The sequence below is a fragment of the Anabrus simplex genome, chromosome 8, assembly GCF_040414725.1.
Source record: "Anabrus simplex isolate iqAnaSimp1 chromosome 8, ASM4041472v1, whole genome shotgun sequence".
Classification (NCBI taxonomy): domain Eukaryota; kingdom Metazoa; phylum Arthropoda; class Insecta; order Orthoptera; family Tettigoniidae; genus Anabrus; species Anabrus simplex.
Window position 1 is genome coordinate 2374332 of NC_090272.1, and position 25946 is coordinate 2400277.

The 25946-nt window shown below is 41.4% G+C and overlaps 1 protein-coding gene across 1 annotated transcript in view; it reads right to left on the reverse strand.

Annotated features, from left to right (window-relative positions):
• The window catches only part of LOC136878949 (lysosomal alpha-mannosidase), a 344628-nt gene that overhangs the window by 313249 nt on the left and 5433 nt on the right, over window positions 1-25946 (reverse strand). Inside the window, exons 2-6 of the mRNA XM_067152580.2 lie at window positions 25569-25690; window positions 13496-13598; window positions 13338-13419; window positions 1639-1824; window positions 1071-1279 (exon numbers count right to left, since the gene is read on the reverse strand). Of these exons, the coding sequence (XP_067008681.2) occupies window positions 1071-1279; window positions 1639-1824; window positions 13338-13419; window positions 13496-13598; window positions 25569-25655 (667 nt within the window). The 5' untranslated portion in view covers window positions 25656-25690. The remainder of the gene's footprint in view (window positions 1-1070; window positions 1280-1638; window positions 1825-13337; window positions 13420-13495; window positions 13599-25568; window positions 25691-25946) is intronic.

Genomic DNA, 25946 nt, shown 5'->3' on the forward strand with positions numbered 1-25946 from the left:
GCAAGACTCGGTTTCTAGCGATTCAAGGATAAGAGGTCTAGAACTAAATGAGGCACAGCACAAGTAGGGGATTGTGGCGACGTTTAGAAAATTCACAGAGGCTTGCAGACTGAACGCTGAAAGGCATAACAATATATAATGATAATGTATGTATGTATGACTTTAGTTATGTGATATTTATTGATCGGACAACTAAAACATAGATATGTGTGAATTAAATTTGGGCCCTTCCCCAAAAACAACCATTTTATTCAGCTTGAACAAAATTATTTATAGCCCAGATTGTAGTAGCTCATTCCCCGAATTTATATACCGATTTTCATTAAATTCTCTTCAGCCATTTTCTCTTAATGCGCGTACATACATACATACATACATACATACATACATACATACATACATACATACATACATACATACTACATGCATATAAACAGGGAGAGATGACGGAAAAATTAAAAGTGCATTTCCTTGTAACTGTGGACACAACCGATACAGAAAAGCCATTTTGTTAATTATGAACAATGTACAGGCAGAACTCTTATTTGATATACCCGAACATATATTATTGCCATATTATCATTAATTGGACCTCAGCCAAACAGTTTGCAGGTGATTCAGTAAAAGACGACCATCATTCAGGAACAGTGAGGACCATCATATCATTAAAGCAAATACACATATTTATATTTGTTTCTAGTTGATGTATTTTTCTAAAAAATTGCTTCTTTAAAAAGTAAATGATCTGTCTTATTTTCATTATTTTTGCAACCATTCATTGAAATGACTTGAGGAAGAGGAAGTGTTAGCGCGGGAAGCTTGTTGGATCAACAGATTTCCTCCCCACGACAAGACGCTTGATTCGCACTCTGCGTCGAACAATCCTTGCCACCAACCGTAAAATGCACTTCGATACTTTTGCTTCCAAACCATACGAGTTTTACGGGAATGCAGTATGGAGAAAAATGGAAGAAACTTTGATATATAAATATTTTTCCTAAATATTTGGAACTTCTATAATATTGGTATGAAGTAAAATAAGTCTGTGATAAGTGATGAAGTCTACTTACCCGCAGTAGCACTTGGTAGCCAGACCATCTCCATATTCTTAGTCTGCAGGCGATTGCTCTTGTCCTGGTAGTCGATTCTGGAGATGAAGAGGCCTTCAAACCCTAACATGTGGTAGAGTGTGGCTAGCGCCTTCGAGTGTCCGTAGGCGTCAACTTGCCAGCCGATACGAGGCTTAGCGCAGCGCGTGCCGAACATCTCGGACAGTTTACTGACAACAAACAAATCATGATAAGGTAGCGAGACGCGAACAGATGGCAAAAGAAGGAAGAGATGTATACCAAGGAGCTAAAGGCCAAACAGAGGATGAAATTGAGGAAATAATTCGGTTTCGATAGAGGGTCGTGTGAGAGGAACGGAGGAAGTACGGAGTAAGAGGTCCGAAGAGGATGATGAGATACGGCATTTAATAATTTTTAAGATAATATCAAAAAGCTACGAGTTCTATATTAAAATAAATTTTCAGTCATAAGCCAGTAAAATTACAGTTACGACGCTGTCCGTTTCAAGAAACCTCAAGCCAAGGTTGCTTGAGTGACAAGGACAGCAATCCCTTGTTCCTGTACGTACTTGAAACCCCAGGTGTACTGATCGATGACAGCCTGGTAAGTGGTCGTTGCCTCGTCGTTCATGCTCCATCCTCCGTTCACGAACTCCAGTCGACCTGCGTTCACAAGATCCTTGATCTGGTCCCTTCTTGACGTCGTCAGCTCCTTCCACCACATCCAGAAGTAGCCCACTTCTGATAGCGTGAATCTGAAAAATATATCCACTTTTCCATATAATACAATTGAGCTCGAAACACATTATTACAGATAAATTCTGGAGCCACAATTACAAAGACACCTAGCGAGCGAGAGAAGTCCCTGGGATCACTAGAGCTCACCAGCTCTGGAGAACGATAGCGATCGTCAAAAACGTTATAATAAGGAACAAGGAAGATAAACTAGTGTATGTCTGAAAATAACATTACGTATGTTGAGGTCACACCATTGCCAGCCGCATATGTGTATCTCTCTCTCTCTTATCCGGAGGTCCCTGGCTCGATATCTGGCCTGTCCAAGGAATTCAGTTCTGAATCCAGTGTTGGAACGGGATCCGATCAGAACAACTGAGGAGTGACAGGACAAGGAGACCGCGAGGTGGGGGTCGCACAGGTGTGAGCTTACATTCGGGATACAGAGGCTTCGAATCGCACTTTTGTCAGCCCTGAGGATGATTTTCCGTCATTTACCATTTTCACGCCAGTCTGTACCTTAAGGTAAGATTTCCAAACTACCTGACTCAAAAATAATTGTGGTCAATGTGCCACCCAGGTATGACCTTTTAGAGGACTCGTGTGTGAACAAAGCTGTACATGATGTAAATATAAAAGTCATGGGATTATGTAAGAGTTTTAGAAATGTCTATGTAATAGATACTTTAGGTCTTGGCAGGTAATTGTTCACTAGGCATGGGTTACATCTGAATGGTAATGGAAAAGCAACTCTCTGTAGACAAATTGCTACAATTATCAACAGAGATTTGCAAACTAATCTGCACTTAAGAAAAACCCATACCACTACACTGGCTCATACAGGGAAACTTGACAGAAAACCCAGATCCTTAAATCAAGATTTATGTACTGTACCAGGAAGGCATAGGCCCTGGCACATATAAATTACAAATTTTATTTTCTAGCATACAATTCAGTTCCGATACGTGAACAGCTGTGTGAGACAATGTTCTCGTACCTACTGCACTCCACGAGCGAGGAAGCAAGTCAAGCAAGGTCGAGTGACGTCACCGCCGCTTGCAGCTTACTTCCCCTACCGAAGTTACTCGATTGTATTTTTAAGAACTTTTTAACGCCTGGACAGATTAACCCGAGACCAACACTGAATTATAGCTAATATTCTGGAAGTAAAACCCTGCAAATTTGTAATCAATCCGTCCAGTGGTTTCCGAGATATGACAATTTAAAATTTGGGAGAATCACTCGCCCCTTATCACCTGATTCCAAGCGCTGCCCGCCTGACGCGTGTATATAGGCCACTGGGCCAAGGCCATAGCCAGTGCAGTCCCGTGTACAGAGTTATGTGTGCACAGTGTGTGTGGAAAGTATGCTCCGTCGTGATTCGCGAGGACATAATAGTGGCCGTACTCAAACGCTGTTGTAATAGTAAAAGGACGTCCTACCGTACGTGAAGTTTCCGCCGCGCCGCGACGACTGTAAGATTCTAGACGTTTTTCAAGGTGAATTAGTGTGATATAATACTTGCAAATTTATTATAAAGGTGAAGTTATAATAGGAAGTAATAATTGAAGTGTCTAATATTTCACTGACTAAAATACGACACAATGATCTGTACTAGTTCCACATAATTCTAAACTCTGCTAATATCATAAATCAGTGCGTGTGTTAAACTGAAATCGTAATTTAAAACCACTTCTAAGACAAATCTCCCTTACAATGAGCTGTGCGAGACTGTATTTACTCGATATTCGTCCCAGAACAGGGCAAAGATTAACTATTTTCATTGTGCACTTTCTCGATCTTTCGGTCACTACGGTGAGAAATCCAGTGAATAGTAAGGACATGTTTAATAATATTAAATAGTACGGACTAGTGTGGTGTGAATACAACCATAAAACCGCCTTACTCTGTTAATAATATTTGTTCAGAGACTGTGATAGATCACGTTTTCAAGTGCTTATGAACTGTGTATATAAAAACTGTTTTCTGCAGCATGGACTGTGAATGTTAATTTAACGCCGTAAACTCAGTGTGAAAATAGAACTGTGCATTACGACGGTGTGTGATATTAACATCCGTAATATTTTCAGTAGTGCCAATTGAACTTTCCGTGTTCCGACATTACTTCCAAGAACGACGGAAATCTTGGCAAAAGTGCTACGAGATCCTGCTACATTAAACGTCGCTTCCAACGAAGGATTTACATGGTTTCTTGACGTCTACGAGGGAGATTGACGTGATATCTTCACTGAACATCGCCGGTGCTGAGTTCGAGTCTTCGTCCGCACTCCGCGGAATGTTCCGGACACCGTACAGCTCAACTCCAACATTAGTAAGCAGATCTTCTAGTAATCTGAGTGAGTAATCACAACTGACTGACTTTTTAGTAAGCACTTTGTTCAGTAGAGTGTTCTTACAAGTGCTGCGTGTGGATGTTAATTCATAATTTCATTGTCAGTTAAAAATTCATATTTTGCTGTAAATTCATTTCTAAGTCATTAATTAATTGAAGTGCTTTATTCGTTTCATTTTTTCAATTTAAACAAACTGAAAGACATACTGCAAGAGTTCAAATATTTAATTTATCAAACTTTCCATGACAAGTGTGTGTTTATTCTGTGTTTCAACATTTAGAAAGAATGTAGGTCAGCACTTTAAATGATGAACTGACAATTTCCAAGGTGCTAAGCAATATTTGTGTGTGTTTGCATTTAAAATTAGAAAGGCTGTAGGCTATTCATGATCTATAGAAGAACAATAATTATTTTTGAAATTCTCAAGCGAACAGACGCCAAGAAAATCATAACATAAATGTTTTCTTCTTCATTTTGGCAAATATTAACTACAAAGTTGAGTTGCAATTGCAGGGTGATATATCTGTGGCTATTATTTATAAATTTTATAGAAAAAAGAAATACCATCTATTATTCGCCCTGCGATACTATCCGTCTCTGTACCTGCTCCAAAAAACACCGAACACTACCTGAGATCCTTCCCATGCTCAAACCCCACAATCATTTCCCGGTACAGTACAAGGATCTGGGTTCCAAGAGTCAAATGTTACCCAACTGCAACTGTCAAGTTTTAGGGAGGAAGGGTGTCTGAGATAGCTCTTGGTAAACTGCCAGAGAGTAGTAAATAAACAATTAAAATTCGGTACATTGATGGAATCCTATGAGACTGATGTGGTGATAGGAATCGTGGTTGAGAGAAGCGGTGGGTAATACAGAAATATTTCCAGAAGGGTATACATTCTATCGTAGAGACTGAGGAGATAAAATGGGAAGGGGGTTGTTTACTCTGGTGAAGGAAACTTACTGTTCACATGAATGGTTTACTGATGAAAGGGATGAAATATTAGGGATAAAATTAGTTTGTGATAATATGAAGGAGGTGGGAATTATAGGAACGTATAGGTCTGGAAGAGAGGAAAGAGACATGGAAATATTTCAGAAAATAATAGATTATACTCATAAATACAATAATAATGATATGATAATAATTGGGGTATATCTAAACTTGCCTGAAGTTGAATGGAATGGAACTGCAAGTGAAGGCCATGAACAGAAACTCGCAAATAAGTTAATTTGAAAGGAGGGAGGATTTACACAAGTAGTACAAGAACTGACTCGTCTCAATAACTTGCTAGATGTGTTCTTGGTTAAACCATAGGAAATTGTTGATAAAACTGAGGTAATTGAAGTAATAGGTGACCATAAGGCTGTAATAATGGATGTAGGACTCGTACCAAAAATGCTTAATAAGAGGGTCACACAAGACAAAAGAAATTATACAGGAAAACTAAAGTTGATGAATTTGGGACTTACCTTAAATCACAATTCAGTTGTTGGATAAGTGAAGGGAGAAATGAAATGAAATGGCGTATGGCTTTTAGTGCCGGGAGTGTCCGAGGACATGTTCGGCTCGCCAGATGCAGGTCTTCTGATTTGACACCCGTGGGTGACCTGCGCATCGTGATGGGGATAGAATGATGATGAAGACACATACACCCAGCCCCGGTGCCAGCGAAATTAACCATTGATGGTTAAAATTCCCGACCCTGCCGGGAATCGAACCCGGGACCCCTGTAACCAAAGGCCAGCACGCTAACCATTTTGCCATGCAGCCGGACAGTGAAGGGAATAATGTGGATACACTCGGTGCTAAATTTAAAGGAGTCATCTGGGAAGGAGAGAAGAGGGTAGGGAGAATAGAGAAACTAGAAAACAGTTAATGAGCAAACTGAATAGAGTGAAAAGGGAAGCCAAAGAGAATTATATGAATGGCATACTTCAAGAAGGTAATGACCACAAAGGGAAATAGGAAAAGCTGTATTCATATATTAGAAATCAAAAAGGAAAAGGAATCCAAATTCCTACAATGGTGGGAGAAGGGGGTGAACACTATTCATACTGAGAAAGGAAATCTATTTAGTAGGGAATTCAGAGATTCAGTAGAAGATTGTCAGGAGTTGGAAACCGCAACAGAAGATAGAGAGGGAGAGACACATAGGGAAACAAGAAGCTTGTCATTCACAAATGAAGATATTTTCAGAGAAATCCAACTGCTTCAGCAAGGAAAAGCAGCAGGAAGTGATCAAATTACTGGGGAGGTATTAAAGACAATGAGGTAGTACATAGTGTCTTATTTAAAATTTCTCTTTTACTATGTCATAAATAATAATGTAATACCAAAAGAATGGAAGGAATCTATAATAATACCAATTTATAAAGGAAAGGGTGATGGAAGGGAACCAGAGAACTACAGACCAATCAGCTTGACCAGTATAGTTTGTAAAATACTGGAAAGTTTAATAGCAAAGTACATCAGAGGGATATGTGATGATAAAAATTGGCTCATGGGGAGCCAGTATGGATTTAGAAAGAAATTTTCTTCTGAGATACAACTGGTGGGATTTCAGCAGGACATATCAGATCAGTTGGATTCAGGAGGCCAGTTAGATTGCATAGCCATAGATCTTTCGAAAGCCTTTGATAGAGTGAAACATGGACTATTATTAAAGAAATTGGAGGGAATAGAATTGGACGTAAGGGTTATACGTTGGATAAGAACATTTCTAAATTCAAGGGTTCAGAAAGTCAAAGGAGGACATAATATATCACAGGAATAGAAAGTCTGGAGGGAATTGCACAGGGTAGTATAATCGGTCCGTGACTTTTTTAATATACGCAAATGATTTAGGGAACAATATAACATCAAAAATAATATTGTATGCAGGTGACATAATTGTTTATAGGGAAATAAATAACAATGAGGATTGTTCAGAATTACAAAGGGACCTTGAGAGTCTCCAACAATAGGCTGAAGAAAATAATATGAAGGTTAATGGAGGCAAATCATCTGTTACAACATTTACAAACAGGAGCATTAAAACTGAATTTGAATATACTTTGGATGGGGTAGTTATCCCAAAAGATGGCAAGTGCAAACACTTAGGTGTGAGATTTGAAAGTAATTTGCACTGGAAGGGTCATGTTGATGACATTGTTGGGAAAGCATACAGATCGTTACATGTCATAATGAGGCTACTTAAAGGATGCAACCAAGAATTAAAAGAAAAAAGTTACTTAAGTATGGTTCGACCATTATTGGAATATACAAACAGTGTTTGGGATCCTCACCAAGAATACCTAATAAAAGAAATAGATAGTGTGCAGAGGAAAGCAGCAAGATTTGTAACAGGGAATTTCCGGAGGAAAAGTAGTGTAACAGAAATGTTATAGGAACTTGGGTGGGAAACTTTAAGTAAGAGAAGGGAGAAAACTAGACTTGTAGGATTATATAGAGCCTATACAGGAGAAGAAGCATGGGGAGATATCGGTGAGAGGCTTCAGTTGGAAAATAATTATATCCGCAGAATTACCATAAGTATAAAATTAGAAGGAATTTTAGCAGAAGCGATTGGGGTAAATTTTCATTCATTGGGAAGGGCGTGAAAAAGTGGAGCAGTTTACCAGGGGTAGTGTTTGATCCTTTTCCAAAATCTGTACTGATATTCAAGAAGAGAATAAACAGAAACAGAAAAATTAAATGAAATATTAGAGGGTATTCGACCAGTGCTGGTTATTGAAAATAAAAAATGTGTGTGATTAAATTAATTCCATCCCCTAGTCTATGGAGTTTGAACAGCCGAATTAGGGGACTGCCTGTAGGGGTACAGTGGGGACTTCGAGGACCCTGGAACCACTACGGTAGCTGTGAAGGCCCTTCAGGAACTCTGAAAGGTGGTAGCAAAAGGGGCTCTGGTTAAGACGCAGCAGGTCGTTATGCTACTTAGGTTCCATAATGGGTAAAAAGTAAATATAAATAAATGCAATGTAAATTTTAATCTTTTACCAGTTGTATAGTATTATTTCAAGTAATTCCACATACTGTGTATGAGTTGACTATGTTTGTAAGTACAGGAGATATTATAAGTAGAATTTTGTTAACAATGAGGTGTGTGTTTAATAGAAAAAATTGTTAGCGTAAATTGTATAATATTGTATTCTAGGAAAATTTTCTTCTTCTCTTGTTAATTTAAAATCTAGTGCTTGACAATAATGTATTTTAGTGTACCATTTGCCACCGAGGTAGACACCTCGTTTGGAAATAAAGGGATTTTTTTGATTTTTGATAAAGCCACGGCTGTTACCTTTCCCATCCTCCCGTCGCGGGATTCAAGTGTAAGTTGACACTGACAACTTTCCACTCACTTTTTGTGCCAGGAATGAAAAGTTTAGTCAATACATTGCTTCAGACGGGGCCCTACGGTCTCTTAACTTGTATGCGTGGGCCTGTAGCTAAGTGCTGGTATTGCTTCCAGTTACTTTCCGCAGGCTCCTCACTTGCATCTATTCTATCCGACCTCTATGGGTCAACTCTGGTTCTATTTAAATCCGTTGGTATTAGGTTCACAAGGTCTAAGGTGCCCGTCTTCTTCACGCCCTTGGTAACTCTACTATTTCTTTTGCCGATACCTTCATGTTTCGAAGTGTCGGACCCCTTCAATTTTTCCTTCTGGTTAGTGTTAATGGAGAATATTTGCGCAGTTGTACTTCCTCTTAAAACAATAATCACCACCACAAATCATCCCTGTTGAACAAGGTGGCTTTAGGAAACATCGGAGCTGTTGCCACCAGGTTTTAACATTGACAACTCTAGTTGAATCTGGATTTCAACGAGGTCTCCGACCAGGTGTAGTTTTGGAGGACCTAACAGCAGCTTATGACACGGTGTGGAGGGATGGCTTGATGTTGAAGTTTATTGAAATCATTCCTTGTCAAAAGCTGGCGGTTCTAGTGAACAACGTGCTCTCTGACAGACGCTTTAAGGTCTTTCAGAATGGACAATCTAGCGGATGGAGGACTCTAAATAATGGCCTACCTCAAGGATCAGTTCTGGCCCCCATTCTGTTTAACGTAAATATCCACGATATGTCAGACACGGACTCACTGAATATCTAGTATGCAGACGACCTAGAGTTAGTGTTCCAGATTAAAGGTCTTATGCACTGTGAGAATGTCTTCACAAGTGATCTGAAGAAATTGAGTGACTACTTCCATAAATGGACACTTCAGCCTAACCCAAATAAATCTGAGGTTACTGCATTCCATACAAACAATAAAGAATCCGAAAGAAAGCTACATGTGACTTTCGACGGAACCGACGTACCGCATAACCACAATCCAAAATATCTAGGAATCACTCTGGATCGGCCCTTGACATTCAAAGAGCAGTGCATCACGTTATCTAAGAAATTTGGTTCCAGAGTGAATCTACTCCGCAAGATTGCCGGAAGTAGGTGGGTTTCGGACGCCAATACCCTACGCTCTGCTGTACTCGCTCTTGTAATACTCTGCTCCTGTATAGTAAAAAGACGTTCACACAACAAAGATTGATGTGCAGTTTAATGAAGCCAAGAGAGTTATCACTGGTACCGTCAGATCTACTCCCATTCAGTGGTTGCCCGGCAAGATCTAAGGAGGAAAGCAGCTAAGGTAAACTTGCTCAAGAAGATCTCTTCTCATAAGAACTCTCCCTTGTACGATGCCCTACAAGATCCACCAACAACTCGTTTGAAATAAAGCAAACTACCGTGGACTGATTTTAAAAGTATCAGTTCTTTCGACATAACCTTCGAGTTTCGACAACGCTGGCATGAAAATCCACCCAACAACGCTCACTTGATTCAAGATCTAACAAAGGAGGCTGAATGATTTTAACTGCCGCGTTAAGCGTGGTCGAAGCTGAGCCGAATTAGAACGGGTCAAGGGGGATGTGGTTACATTTTGAAGAAGGGGGGTTTCCGTTCATGTGTTGACTGTGGAGCGGAGGAGCAGACGATGGAACACATTGTTAAGGAGCAATTAACAGTGATCTGACGCTCCTACATCCAGTGACTCTGAGTGCCCGGGACTGGTTGTCAAATTTGGACATTTCTATTTGACATTAGATATTTTGTGTACTTGTAAAGCCATACGATATATATACCACCACCACCACCACCAGCTCACTCGAGGAACTAATTAAGATGAATTGAATGACAGTGAATGGATAATGAGTTGGAAGGAATTGGCTTTTGCATATCAATAGTATCTGTCCCGGGATTTGTCTGGAAATGAAAATCGGAAACCACAGAAAAACAATCTCAGGACAGTGGGATTTGAATTCACACCTCCCCCGAATGGCATAGAAGCAGCGCACGGCCACTTGCTGGGTATTTCACAACATGAAAGTAATACGGAAAAGTATCTCTTTATCTGCAGTATATATGTACATATATTGTATGCTTGTGTGTGTATGTATTACATCTCCTCCTAAACCTCTAGAGCGATTTACACCAAATTTGGTACACTTACGACTTAGTATCAGGAGACAAGCCGCGTGGGGGTAAGACACTCCAAGTACCCTTAGGGGCGGGGGGGGGCGGGCAAGGTGGGTGACATATAAAAATTGTGACACTCTGGAATTTCTTTAGGTCCAAGTTCAGCCCCTTTGGGGTAGGGGCAAGGGGGTGTGGTATATCAAAATAATTGAAAATAATGTCGAATCCATATTTATAGGGGTCGCTGAGATGAATAGTGTCGCTACGGAATTTTTTAAAGTCCAACTTCAGCCCCCTTTGGAGTGGGAGGCGAGGGGTGAGTGATACATGAAAATAATCGCAAATAATGTAGAATCCATACTTTTCAGGGTTGCTGAGATTAATGGTGACACTCCGGATATTTTTAAAGTACAAGTTTGACCCCCTTTGTGGTGGGTGGCATACAAATGTAACCTACTATCTGGAAAAACACTGTGGGGGCAAGATGCCCCAAGAACCCCTCGGGAATTGGGTGAAATATAATCTATATTAATAAACTGAAGTCGGTTTGGAACGATCTATATATACTGTACTGTATATATATAAATTAGGGTAAAATAATGAAAATAAACTTGAATTAATGAGGCACTTCTAGGCATCTTAGAAACTTGAAACTTGGTACCAGAGAAGCTGATGACTTCAGGATCCCGAGAAAAATAGAACATTCTCAAAATACCCTTAGGGGCCACGCTCGGAGTCTCAAATTTGGGGCTCAGCATAAGAACGCAGTCGGATATATTTATCCTAAACGATCACCTATAGGTTTCATGGGCTTAAGAGTTCCCAAAAAAACCTCATTTTTAACCCCTCCCTCAAATCAAGATGCCGTCAAATCGGCCAGACTAGCTAGAAAATTGAAATTTGGCTAACTTCTAGCTTTTAGCCTGTAACTGAGGGAAAAATTATGCGATGTTTAAATTTTTCATTTTTACCCCAGAAAAATATCGAAATATGGAGGCAATTTTAATGACGGCTCAGACCTTCTTCATTTCAAGGTATTTTGTGGCTAAACGGTACGTCGTATCGCAAAACGGATGGCACAATCTCAGTTCAATTTTGACTGATCTATAACTTTGGTCCTATGACATTTTGTCGTATCTTTATCCCGTATACCTCAAATTTGGCTCTATTTCTGGATTGCACGTACACTTTGCACTTTTTACACATATATTTGATGGTTTGAATCACTTATAATAAAGATAGGATCATCAAATTCTGCACGAACATTGGCCCACCCAGTAGCTATATGGGAGCCGATTTCTATGTTTGTAACTGTCACATGAGAATCCTAAAAGTAATGCACTGTGAAAAATCCTTACCCATATTTCACCCTATTCAAAGTTTTTACTCAATCTTACCCATAAATAAATGAGATACGAGGAAATATCATAGGACCAGCCATTTAGACTGCTAAATGTGGCGTCTTATCGTACTATCCGGTTGTCGATATGATGTGCCGTTTTCCAGCACTTCTACTGTATTTTATGGAGATAAACATGCATACACTTTCTTATGTCGATCTGTAAGTATTCATTCAAGTCGATTTGTAGTGATCTACAAAGGGTGTGTGTGCCATTGTTATTAATACATTACAGATCGTTAAGGACTGGCAGTAGGAGGGCGCCTGTTATTGTAATCAGTACTACCCACATTGACTTTGACTGGCAGTTGGAATGGTGTCCTCCAACTCCTGTGTAGGTTAGGGAGCATAGAATTATTTTTTCGAGACTACTTTTACCTGATTGTACTTGGAAGTAGGAAAGGGTGTCTGCCATAATAAACAAATTTACCCATCTAAAATGTGACTGATGTTAAGCATAGTGGTCTGCTATTATAATGGAAACTCACCAACTCGGTGTGACTGGCAGTAAGCTGACTGGAATTAGAAAAAGGAACCTGTGATTATAATGATAGCAGTACAACTCCGTTTTGACTGGCAGTAGAGAAAATGCCTCCCATTGTAATAAAACATCCTCAAGTCTTATCAGTCTGGAAGTAGGAAATGGGGCCTGCCATTGCAACGAAACTCCCGAAATCGATTGTGACATTATAGTGAAAATTCCCATCTCGATTGTGAATGGCAGTAGGCAAGTTGACCTGCCGTTATCATCACAACTCCTCAACTCGCACTTTATATTGGAAACAACGTATGTGGACCATAAATAATAATAATCGTATGGCCTCAGCTACCGTGTGCAGACATTTCGATTTGACGCTATCTGGCTGTCTGCTCGTCAATTTCGACGTTCCATTTTACTCTAGGCCCACTAGATGGCAGACCGAGAAAACCGAAACTCTCTTTGTGGCTGAGATTTAATGAATTTTTTCGGGTAAACACCAAATGTTTCACCAGAGATCTTTTATATGCCAACATCGTACGACATGGAGTAACGAATGGACTTTTTCCCGTCCTTCAAAAATCCGACTACCTCTGCCGGGCTTGAACCCGCTATCTTGGGATCCTGAGGCCGACACTCTACCACTCATCCACAGAGGCAGCTTATGTGCACCTTGATATGCTGTTTCTTCGATAACGCTAAGAGACATGGAATTTAAAACAACCTTATTCACTGCATGTGTAGTAAATTAGCTCGATATACGTATACAATGTAGAATACCGCAGCGAAGCACGCGTACATTTGCTAGTTAAACACAAATGTCTCTTACCTCCTACTAGGATCCTTCCTTAGTTCGTTAACTAGGGAGTCGTAAATATACTGCACCCCAACTTTGTGTATCCACGACTTAGCTGAAAAATAAAGAGAAGATTTTAAGTTTCAGGGTAGATTTTTCTTCAAAGTCTAAACCAATGCTGTCGTACTTACTGCCCCAGAAATATTGGTCCACTGTCTTCAGCCAGCCCAAATCTAAATGTGAACTCGGTATTAAATGGACGTTCAGCATTCCTGTCTTCACTTTGTGGCAACTCTGTTAATAAACATGTAGTAATATCATTAGTCGTCCATCTAACATTATATCATAAACTAGTCTATAAGTCAAACTTTTGGGATGAACAGTTTACTTAAAATAATCGAGATATTGTATAAACTTGCAGAAATATATCTGTATTACACATCTGATGAATGATCATAGATAGCAGCGACGAGAATTGTAAACTGAACGATCACTGTCAACGAGCTAGAAAGAGGACTATAGAGTGGCTAACATGGCTGCTACAGTGCTCTGGGTGGTGCCAAGGCGAAATAGCGACTCCATAGTTTAAGCGCCATTCATATAATTTCTCCGCATACGGTGCGATACTTCTAATAGATTAGATCGAAGAAAATATGCTCTCTACGTGTGTGGCATGCAATTGCATAAATTGTAGAGAAAACACGAAGAATAAATATCATATTTTAGATAAGATTCTTTTTTTACTAAAGTACACAGTTTTGGGCGATTAGCAGAATTACGTTGCCTGTGTAGCACAATCCAGCACGTGTACATTAGGCCTACTTTTATTTTCTTGTATTTGGTATTTGAAGGTGCTCAGATAGGTTACCTTTGTGTCAGTAGATTTACCGGCCCGTAAGGGAACTCCACCGGGGCAAATCTCCGGCACTTCAGCTTCTCCGAAAACCGTACTAAGTAGTCGGTAGGACGAAAAACCAATACCACTATTTATTATTACATTGTATCCTACAGAGCACATTTCTCCAGCATTTTGAAAATAAATATAAAGTGAACTACGATGTTACAAGACGCCTGCTGTCCAACGCCACACCTACAATATTTAGAATTTCCTAGTCACCTCATCCCCTTTGCCAACGATACGGAGTAATATGAGGACTTTCAGTCCTACATCACCACTACTACTGAGCGAGTTGGCTACGTGGTTCGCGGTATATAGCTCTTAGCTTGCATTCGGGATATAGTGAGTTCTAATCCCACTGCCGACAGCACTGATAGCTAGTTTTCCGTGGTTCCCATTTTCACATCAGGCAAATACGGGGGCTGCTGTGCCTTAATGCCACTGACACTTCCTTCGCAGTCCTAGCCTTTTCCTATCCCATCGTAGCTATAAGGCGTGTCTGAGTGGGTGCTACATAAGGCAAATAAAAAATCGTCGTTACCATAATCTTCTTCCAAAGATAATCGAAGTGAATTATTCAGGAAAGTTAACTTATGTGATTTAAGATCATTATCACAAGAAGAACTGTTCTCTTTTTTAGCAATTATTTCAAATTCTTTATCCTACAAATTCTTGTTCTTATTTTATTATTATTATTATTATTATTATTATTATTATTATTATTATTAAGGGATACTTTATTACACCATTGTTCACTTCAAACCTTGTATCCCACGGCTCTAGAATACTTATTTTTCGTAAATTATTATTAGTTTTACGCCCTACTAACTACTTTTTCGGATAAGCCGAGGTGCCGGAATGTTGTCCCGCAGGAGTTCTGAGGGATTTGAGCACCTAAATACTATCGTACTGAGCCAGGATCTAACCTCCCAAGTTGTTTAGTGTCCGGCTTCTTGGCTGAATGATCAGCATGCTGGCCTTTGGTTCAGAGGGCACCAGATTCGACCGGGTTGAGCATTTTAACTGGGTAGTCGACAGTTAATTCCTCTGGATCCGGGACTGGATAACCTTCTTCATCTACACACAACAGAACATTCTACAAACCACTACAGAAGCACGCAATAGTAAATACATCACTCCACCTAGGGTTGGCGTCGTCAGGAAGGGCATCCGGTCATAAAATTAGGCTAAATCCATACAAAATGCCAATTCCAGGTAAATGGAAAGATATCAGGATTTATTATTATTATTATTATTATTATTATTATTATTATTATTATTATCATTATTATTATTATTATTATTATTATTATTATTAAAGTTATATGAATTATTTCTCGATGTTGTATTGCTTTGCTCAAGGTTTTCTGTTCTATATTTTCATTCCCTGTAAGTGGGTCTAAATTTTTGGCAATGTCTTGTGATTTGTTTTGTAATTCGGACTAGTGGAAATGCGCTAATTTTCTTTCTTTATACAATATGTAAGTACGTAGCCTGTATCTTGTATTTTTTAATGTCCTTTTAAACAGACATTGCGCATCTTTGAGTACTTCCCTAATAAAGAAAACTGTGAAACGGTATTTATTCCCGCAGCCTCTGTACTTGCTTCATCATAAGCCCACTCGATTTGGTCGCTTACAATATGGCGGACGTGGCTTTCAAGTAGATTCAAATATGGCGGTCCAATAGCCACTCTATAGTCCTCTTTCTAGCTCGTTGATCACTGTATTAGGAACGCCTACATAATAATGGGTTTGTCTCCCTTTGTTGGCGATCACGGCTTGTGAACTTCGAGGGACAGAGCCCGCAAATTCAAGCACATCGTTTATGTCTATAGCAGCAACTCGTATAGTTCACACACAGTGCAGTGCGTTCCAGCATATTGCAGACATGTTCCATGTTGTTACAGTCGGGAAAAGTTGATGGCCTTTGCTGAAGAGTGAATTGTTTATCATGTTCCTCCAACCAGTCATCAATGGCCTGCGCTCCGAGACGCTGTGCATTGTCCTGTTGGAGTATTGCACCGATGTAGGGATAGAGTGCCTAGACATACTGTCGGCTAACAGGTTCCTGTAGTCTGCGTATGGTACGATGGCGAATGGTAGTAGGACATTCCGCGAGAATACTGCCCAGTCCATAACACCACAATTCACGGCCATAGTACAGACAGGGCAGGCCAGCTCGTACGACAGAAAACGAGACTCATCACTCCAAGCAGCCCTGTTCCAATGACGCCTTCTTTGGGCCCACGCGAGGCATTGTTTACGATGACGTGGAGTAGACCGAGACACCCTACGGCTGTTGTACTGTTTGTCAAATGGTTCAGTATGGAGCATCGTTGTTGACACCCGACAAACCGACACTGACTTCACTCGTGGTCTCCACTCTTGATGTATCCTCAATACTGCGATACGGAAACAGCCAACAAGAGCGACTGCTGTCGAGATATCGGCACCACACCTCCCAGTGACAAGAGTGTGGCCAGCATCAACCACATTCACCCTCACTACGGTCTGACTGAGCCACCGGCACACAGTATCGCGACAGGGTCATGTACTGTTCCACATAAAGCGATCGATCATTAATTCATTGTGAACAGCAATATAGAACGTTCTATTTTTACACCGGCTATAGCATGTAGGCCTGTATCCTATAAGTTAACTTTGTCCACAGTGGCAACCTGTAAATTGCTGGTCCTCCTCCCGCTCGTCTCAGACCAAACATCACTCTTGCGAATGCTACTTCTGGTACAGAAACACCCCCCCCCCCCTCAACCTACCCCCAGTACTCTATCTCCCTTCGATTTCCCTGCTCTTCCACAAACCTCTACGGCCCCCTTACCAACAAGGGAAGCACCGTCTCATATCACCTCCACTTCTTCTTCTGAGTTCCTAGAACTCTTCAAGCTACTTGCTGACCCAGCACTAAAGGATATTATCTCCCTAATTAAAACCACCCTCCAAAAGCTAGTAGCTGCCCCTACCATCAATGATAAGAAACAAATATTACTTGAAGCTATCTTCCTATGGTTTAACAATGCCTAATAATCTCAACAGAAAAATTCTTCCCAGACAATTGAGAGTCCTTTACTGGAATGCCGAAAGTGTAAAGCGCCAACACACTGAACTATGTGTAATACTAAAACAACTTCATGTCGACATAGCACTCCTAGGAGAAACCTGGCTCAAACCACACAAATCCTTCCACATTCCCAACTACATAACCTACCGTAATGACCGACCTACTCCTGAAAAAGGTGGCACTGCTGTACTCATCCGGAATACCATCTCTCACCATAGAATTCCCACCCCTCCAGATCTCACCTCCCTCGAAGCTACCACAATACAAGTCGACACCTAGAAAGGACCTCTCAATCTCTCTGCGTGTTACATTTCCCTTTCAGCCAGGTTCGACTCAGCTGACTTGGACAAATCCATTCAGGGTGGTACCCAATCTATCTAGGCAGGTGATTTTAATGCCACAAAGCCCAGATGGAATAGCCGCACCACTCATTTCTAGATACTGCGACAGAGACCTCCTCCTAACTCATGGTCCAGATAAACCAACTTACTATTCTCATAACTTCAATGTGAGACCTGACACACTGGACATTGCCATTTCCAACAAGATCAGGCAACACATCGTACTCAATACCATAGATGCTCTTTAATCCGATCATCTCCCAGTACTTATGAACCTCTCCTTATCCCCTTCCATCTCCCTTCTACACATTCCCATTTACAACCGCAAAATTAACTGGGCCCGTTTTAGAGAAGATATTAATAACCATATAAATGGCAATCCCAGTGTGAAAGGCCCCGAAGATATAGATGCACTAGTGTCCGAGATAACTAACAGCATCATCTCGGCTGCCGAGACCTCCGCCGTGGGACCAGCAGTTGTTCATTCCAGAAAGGACACCTTGCCTACTGAAATTCTGGACCAAATCAAAATTAAAAACAGCACCCGGAAACTCTGTCAAACTACTCGCAATCCCTATTTTAAACTCAAGTGGAATAGACAAAGAAGAAACCTACTCATCCTTATTAAACGTCACAAGATTAACGCATGGAAATCCAGACTTGCTGAGTTGAACGTGGCTGATAACTCCCTTCACAGGATGGCTAGGAAATTCACTAGAAAACGGGCTGGCATACCCTCCCTTCATGGATTACGAGGATTGGCCTACACAGACCCGGACAAAGCAAATGCACTTGCTGACACCTGTACCCCCAATGATGACCCTTCTGACGACGACTTCATGGATCAAGTCGAGGAGCTAGGTGATACCAATCTTCCCCCTAGTTTTAAATTTATCACCCCCCGAGAACTCTACCAACTATCCGTAGACTCAAAAATAGGTCTGGATAATATCTCAGCTACTTTTCTGGAAAAACCTTCCCAAAAAGCCCTCACATTCATTACTAAACTCTTTAACGCCATATTCAGATATGGCCATTTCCCTACTTCATGGAAAATAGCCAAGGTTATCATGCTACCAAGACCCGTCGCAGACACCACCTTCCCTCAAAACTACAGGCCAATCTCTCTTCTATCTATTCTATCAAAACTATTTGAAATACTCCTTCTCTCTAGGCTAAACACTATCATTGAGGATAATCAACTAATTAACCATGAACAATTCGGTTTCCGAAGTAAGCACTCTACGGTTCATCAACTCATGAGTCTTACAGAAGAAATCACCCAAAATTTCAATGATAGAAGGCACACGGGAGTCTGTTTTCTAGACATATCGCGTGCATTTAGCAAGGTATGGCATGAAGGCCTCATATTTAAACTTAACTCTTTCGGTATTCCCCCCTTTATGATACAAATAATTAAAAGCTATCTTTCAGACAGGAAATTTCAGGTCCAAGTGAACAAAACCCTGTCCAGCCCTCGCCCCATATTGGCGGGTGTCCCCCAGGGTGGAGTTCTCTCCCCACCTCTATTTAACTTGTATATGGCTGACATACCTAAGCCGACGCACGCGAAGGTCTACACGTATGCTGATGATACGGCAATATCCTCTGTCTCTTGGCAACCACCTAGAGCACAAAATTACATTCACGACGCCCTCTCCACCCTCGAACCCTGGTTTCGGAAGTGGAGAATTAAGATCAATGTCAACAAAAGCAATGCAACATTCTTCTCAAAACGTACTAGGACTAACCCTCTCCCACTGGTCTTTTTCGGCGAAGTGATCCGGTGGAGAAATGCTACTAAATACCTAGGTGTTATCCTAGACAGAGGACTCACCTTCAAAGACCATATCGGTTCGATTTCGGCCCAAGCAAACAGACGCTTATCTGAAATTATCCCACTCATGCAAGCCGATCAAAGCCTAAATCTAGAAAACAGGCTCACGCTATACAAGACATCCATTCGACCTACACTGGAGTACGCCAGTCTGGTCTGGGGAATGGCAGCCAAAATCCACCTGGATAAGGCGCATCGCGCCCAAAATTGCGCGCTGCGTCTCATCTCTGGTGCTCAGTGGTTTCAACGAAATCGGGACATCCATCAATCCCTAAGGATTGATGAGATTAGAACCAGAATAAAGAAGACATCCTGGAAATTCTCTTCTGGTCTAACTACCAAGCCCAACCCCCTCATCTCGACGCTGGGCAACTATGATTCCTTTGGCATCCGCTATAAACGACCCAAGGTTGTCCTAGATTAGTCGCCCCCTAAAAAGGGCGCAGGTCACATTCTGACCAGTACTGATTTCGTTGTTACCAGGTCCCCCTACCTTACATCAATGCAGCTTCTGTCTACTAGTCAAGAGATAGCACCCAAGACCTACACGGTCGGAGGGCTAAAATCCTCAACGGATCCAAACTACCTGGACTCCGTCTGAGACTTGGGGCATGGCCTGTAAATTCAGGAATTTTATGGTTCCACAATCAATCATCTCTCCCTCCCTCCCTCTCTCTGTCTCTCTCTCTCTGCTTCAGTATACGCTGACAGTATAAAGAGTGTGTCTCTACCTCAGGACGGCCAGTAGAATCACGACATCATGAAACATTGCAGTGTTAATGTTGTTGTTCATTTGCAGTGAACTGTGTCACTTGTGAAGACTACTTTAATAAAAGAGCTGTACGCCTAACTTTCTTTGAGTACGTTAAGTACGAAAATAAATTCCTACTTCTTTCAAAAGTAGTGCCTAACTTCCACCTTAACAGGCCTCTACACAGATTAACAGCCTTTAGAGAATGTCAAGGCAGCCTCACGAGTTAGCTTCTACGACGGATGAAAATTTTGAAGTTGCATTCTCTTCTTCAGATGAAGTATAGCCTACGGTAACAGTTTACTGTAGCATGTTTCTAAATGAAGTTGTATATTTAACTGTATTACTACACAGCAAAACCTGTATAACACGGACCCTGTATGAGAAAGGAAACCTGTAAATACCGAAAAATTATCAGAACGATGCCATTTCATATGCTAAGATATTTTGTGTAAGACGCAAAACGCCACCACCCGGAAGCAAAACAAGATTAAAAGAACCACGAGGTTCATTTTAGTAAGACAAAAATTTATTTTTAAACTAACTGTATGAAGTGCACTTTATTAATGTATAACACGTGAAAACGGACAATATCGTAAATCACAAGTTCTGTCATAATTAGGTGAATTGCACCTCAGTTCAGTACAGTTTTACAGGAATTGCAATTTCGTGCTACCCTTTGTGATAAAGCAGTGGCATATTGTCCATTGCCGCCTTCTGACGAAGTTGATGTCAAAATAAAGTAATTTTTTACACAGCCATCCATTTAAATTTGTAGGAATAACTTTCAAACGTACTTCTTTAAAGGAGGAGCACAAACTTAGCATCAGTTTCCAACTTCTCAAGGACAGAGCACCACAACTGCATCTTGGTTGCATGGCTTTTAGTGTCGGGAGTGTCCGAGGCCATGGCGACCTGCAAGTCTGGATGTGGGAGAGGGTGAAGCCTGGTGTCAGTGCTCAGTCTAACAACGCCAAGGGGTCTCACCATCAACAGCGTCATACGCCCTCACTCCACTCACTTGTCATGGAAACTGCTGCGTTTTGGCACGTAATTCTATCACCACCTCTCCGACCCTGCCGGCCAACATTCCGACCGTGAAAGTTCTTTCGACCAACGGGAACCAAACCGGCTAATCACTGTCTGGCCATATATCAGTTTTTTACAATGTTCTTTACATCCCACCGACACGGATAGGTCTTACGGCGACAGTAGGAGCGAGAGGGAAGCGACCGTGACCTTCATTAAGGTACACCCAATTATCTGTCTGGTGCGAAACTGGGAAACCGCGGAAAACCATCCTCAGGTCTGCTGACAGTGCGATAGGAATCGTCTAATGCCCTTCCTTTCCGAGGTTCCGCCCGGCTCCATGGCTAAGTGCTTAGCGTGCTGGCCTTTGGTCACAGGGGTCCCGGGTTCGATTCCCAGCAGGGTCGGGAATTTTAACCATAATTGGTTAATTTCGCTGGCACGGGGACTGGGTGCATGTGTCGTCTTCATCCTGATCTCGACGCGCAGGTCGCCTACGGGAGCCGAACATGTCCTCGCCATTCCCTGAAGGAAACAAATGTCGTCCTGTGCCATCCAGAGACAATGGCGCTGCCTGAAGTATACATGATCGGCAGCTATGTAATGATTAGAGTTGCAGAAAGTCCATTAGTTTTGTTCGTGCTTGGTGTGCCCACTGTGAAGGACACGGAGGTGAGAGTGTAAAAGGGGCCTCATTGTGGGGTCCCTATATGGCCAGTTGATCGAATCGTGCAGTATACAAATTTGCGGGGAATTCGGATATGACAGTGAACCGATGTTGGACTGCATGGGAACGAGAGGAGAGGTACACTCGTCGCAAGGTTCCGATCGACCATGTCTGACGACATCGCCGCACTGTGCACCAAGCATATCACAACCCCTTCACATCCGATAACGAGTAACTTTCTGTGTCATCCCGCACCATTGCGAGTATGACGGCAAACTGGGGAGAAGTGTGTTACTGCGGTGTTACTGCTGGTGCCATGGTATGGGAAGCCGTCGGGTACGTCTGCAAGTCACGGCTGGCAGTGATTGAGGGAACTCAAACGGCACAACGGTACGTCACGGACATCCTGCTTCTTCATGTATTGCCTTTTATGCGACAGTATCATGGTGCCGTTTTTCAACACAGAGCGAATGTCTCTATTGTTCTACCGTGGCCAACAAGATCCCCAGATCTGTGCCCATAGAACATGTGAGAGACCAGCTCGGACGTCAACTCCGTCCCTGTGCCAGTGTGGGCCAGCTTGCCTCAGGAGAGGAACCCATCCCAAGCGAATTAGTGTGTGCATCCAGGCCAGAGAGGATGCGAGGCCATACTGCCAAGTCCTTTGTAATTTTGTAATCACTGAAATAACATCACGCACCCTCACAAAACGTTGAGTTTCATTTCGTTTCCTCGTCCCTTCTGGGTGCTTCAATTTGTTTGTCAGGCAGTGTATTCTGAACAACATATTACGAACAACTTGCTTTTAACTTGCCTCGTGTCAACAACCTCTCTTTGTACAGTGTAGTTAGAAATCGACACTAGTTAGAATTTTCTAGCAAACCCAATGTCCCCAATGTCATTTCAATTAAAAATTTGTAAATAATATTTCCATCAGAAAAGGGCTTGTTGGCTTTGGCAAGTTCAAGTGAGATCGCAGAGGAAGCGTGTATAGCTGATGTTACATTCGTGAACATAACTGTTTGCTCTTGACTTTCTTCAATTCGACCTCTTGATTTCTCCTCGTATTTTATGTACCTAGTCGTGTGGCACTGACATCATTCGTGAACACTCTAAGTTCCTGCCGTTTGCCAGTGTTCCTGGTACGATCTATTTTCGTGAACGATTGGTCATTTCGACCGACACAAAAGTGAGCGGTCAAACGGAACTGCCGCATCTGAGTTCCGTGAACGGAGTCAATAGAAATCACTCGATAAAGCACGTAATTATGTTTATTTTCTTACTTATTGTTCAATGAATCGTCGTCTGATAGCTTTTCCCTGCTCCTTCGCAAGAATATATAATTTAATAAAAAATACGTCCGTATATAGCGGGCCACCCGTTGTAAACCCCTGCTCTACAAAAATAAAAAAATGTAAAGGAAAAAGAAAGTTGTCAAGACGAAAACTTTGAAAGCGCCATGTGCAGCTAGAAAGCTATCACGCTGTGTTAGTATCAGCAGCAACGTGGTATGCGATCTGCACTCTATCCTAGAGTGTACGTTATACTACACGCCAACAACATTAAATCAGTAATGACTGATCATTTATTTTAAGTACGATTCCCAGAGAACTGAGAGTCCAATAAGGAATTAAGTATTTAATGTCATCTTCAGTATTCAGAAAAATATTTCCGATTTGTGTAGTTCTGCATTTATGGAACTTGATCAGAAACTCTCATTGTGGAACATACCTACATGCCCCCTACAGTATACTCTCCCGTCAAGAACGAGATAGGGCCTACTACGAAGAGCAGTCTCGTGACTGCCACAGTTACTTGGGATGATGAAAGCAGGGTGAGAAGTTTCCACGGAACTCTGTAGGAAATTAGAGACGAACACCTTCCTTATTGCAGCTGAGAAGGTTCATCCAACGTCGTGGCCGTCAACCGAGGAATATTCTCAAAAACCAAGAGTTTGAGGTAAAGATGTTGAAGGTTTCCCTGTAAAACCAAGGAGAAGGTCTCTCCTCTTCAGAACGGTTTGAATGCTCTAAAGATATCGTGCAACATATCAGCTGTCCGAGCAGTTCCAGCTAGAAGACAGTGCAAACCGCTTCCGCCGTGCAAGTTGTATGTAGTGAGACTGAAAATGGTGGTGGCGAATAATGGGGGCGCAGGAGGGGGAAAGCCTAGCCCCCACGCCCCCTCCCGACTTTGTGGAGAATACATTGCAATTTTTATTCCACTTTTGCCGCCTCAAACTAGGAAGTATCTAAAACAAGCAGTTTGTACAAACCGTGCTGTCTTACCTTTAATGTTTTAAATTATTAGCGAAAACATGCAGAAAATATAGTTCGTCGCTACTAAGAACGCCACAGCAAGTGGTGGAGACTCGCGCATGTGCAGTGCTTGCCAACGTCATGGACATGTGTCTGTTACTGGGTTGTCAAATACTAAATGATTTTTAACTGTATAATCACGCCCTACTTCTATTTAATTGTAATGCATGTAATTATTGTCACGTAGTGACAGCTTTATTATCGTATTGAATCAAAATCTCAAAAATCTACGATACCGTGCAAAAGTTGGTAAACTCTCGTCGAAATTCGCTCACAGAGCATCAAAAGCATACCATGTTTTGCTTTGTATATTCCCCCCCAAACTTCTCATTCTCAATCGCCAATACTCGTGCTGGTATTCTGCTACAAAGATGAACTTCAGAGGAGCATCGTCACTGCGAATGTGTTTGATAAGCTTCACTGTGATCCATCCTGTGGTTCCAACAGGGACACTACTCTCCGGTTCGAGAACTCCATCCTACAGGCAAAGTTATGTCTTCCATACCTTAGTGATCCTTAAACATCTCATCATCTCAATGCAAGCTGGGGGAGGCAGATTGACAAAATTTGTGAGTGATAACCTGTGAAAACCTGCTTTCTCTGCACATTTTCTTCGTGATATCATCGTGCCTGTGATAAAGGGACTCTATGTATATGCGTCATCACCAACTGTATTTTAACTAGTAGACAAATTTTCACATACTTTTTAGCGTTCTTATATCAGATTTCTATAAAAATTGTAATAATTTTGTAGCCCTTCCCGACCCTTGTAATCAACTGTATCCACAGAGGGACGAATTTAGTTACTGTATCTGTGTGTGTGTGTGCGTGTGTGTGTGTCAATCACTTGATATTATACGTGTCAACAGCGCAGTATAAATAAATAAATAAATAAATAAATAAATAAATAAATAAATAAATAAATAAATAAATAAATAAATAAATAAATAATAATGTTATTTGTTTTACGTCCCACTAACTACTCTTTTACGGTTTTCGGAGACGCCGAGGTGCCGGAATTTAGTCCCGCAGGAGTTCTTTTACGTGCCAGTAAATCTACCGACACGAGGCTGACGTATTTGAGCACCTTCAAATACCACCGGACTGAGCCAGGTTCGAACCTGCCAAGTTGGGGTCAGAAGGCCAGCGCCTCAACCGTCTGAGCCACTCAGCCCGGCTGTAAAAAATAAATAAATAAATAAATAAATAAATAAATAAATAAATAAATAAATAAATAAATAAATAAATAAATAAATAAATAAATAAATAAATAAATAAATCTACACACCATAACTTGATATTCCTGGCTGTAATCTGAAAATAGAATCTAGCTGAACCTTACTTCGAAACCGCAGTTGCTAGGCCGAACTGCAGTAGTGTGTTGGAGGAACGTCATGAGAATGGCGGAGATACACAGTGACTTCCTCATGTTTACTGGATGGCAGCAATGCAGCGTACTGTAACCTGCGAAACAGGAAGAGAGTTTTAAATTATAAGTTATAGTTAGCTGATGTACCCGTGCTTCGCTACGGAATTCCACATTTATGCAGAATTCTAGGTTAAGTAGCGAAGACGTTGTCTTAAATTGCAGTGCTCTTGACAATACCCTAGAAACGCGACGGGGAAGTCACGAAACGTCTTTTTTTATGTGAAGACTGAGGCAGGCAATTTTCACAGTGATGCCAGTAGGAATGTCGCAATGCTAGCATATGAAATACTG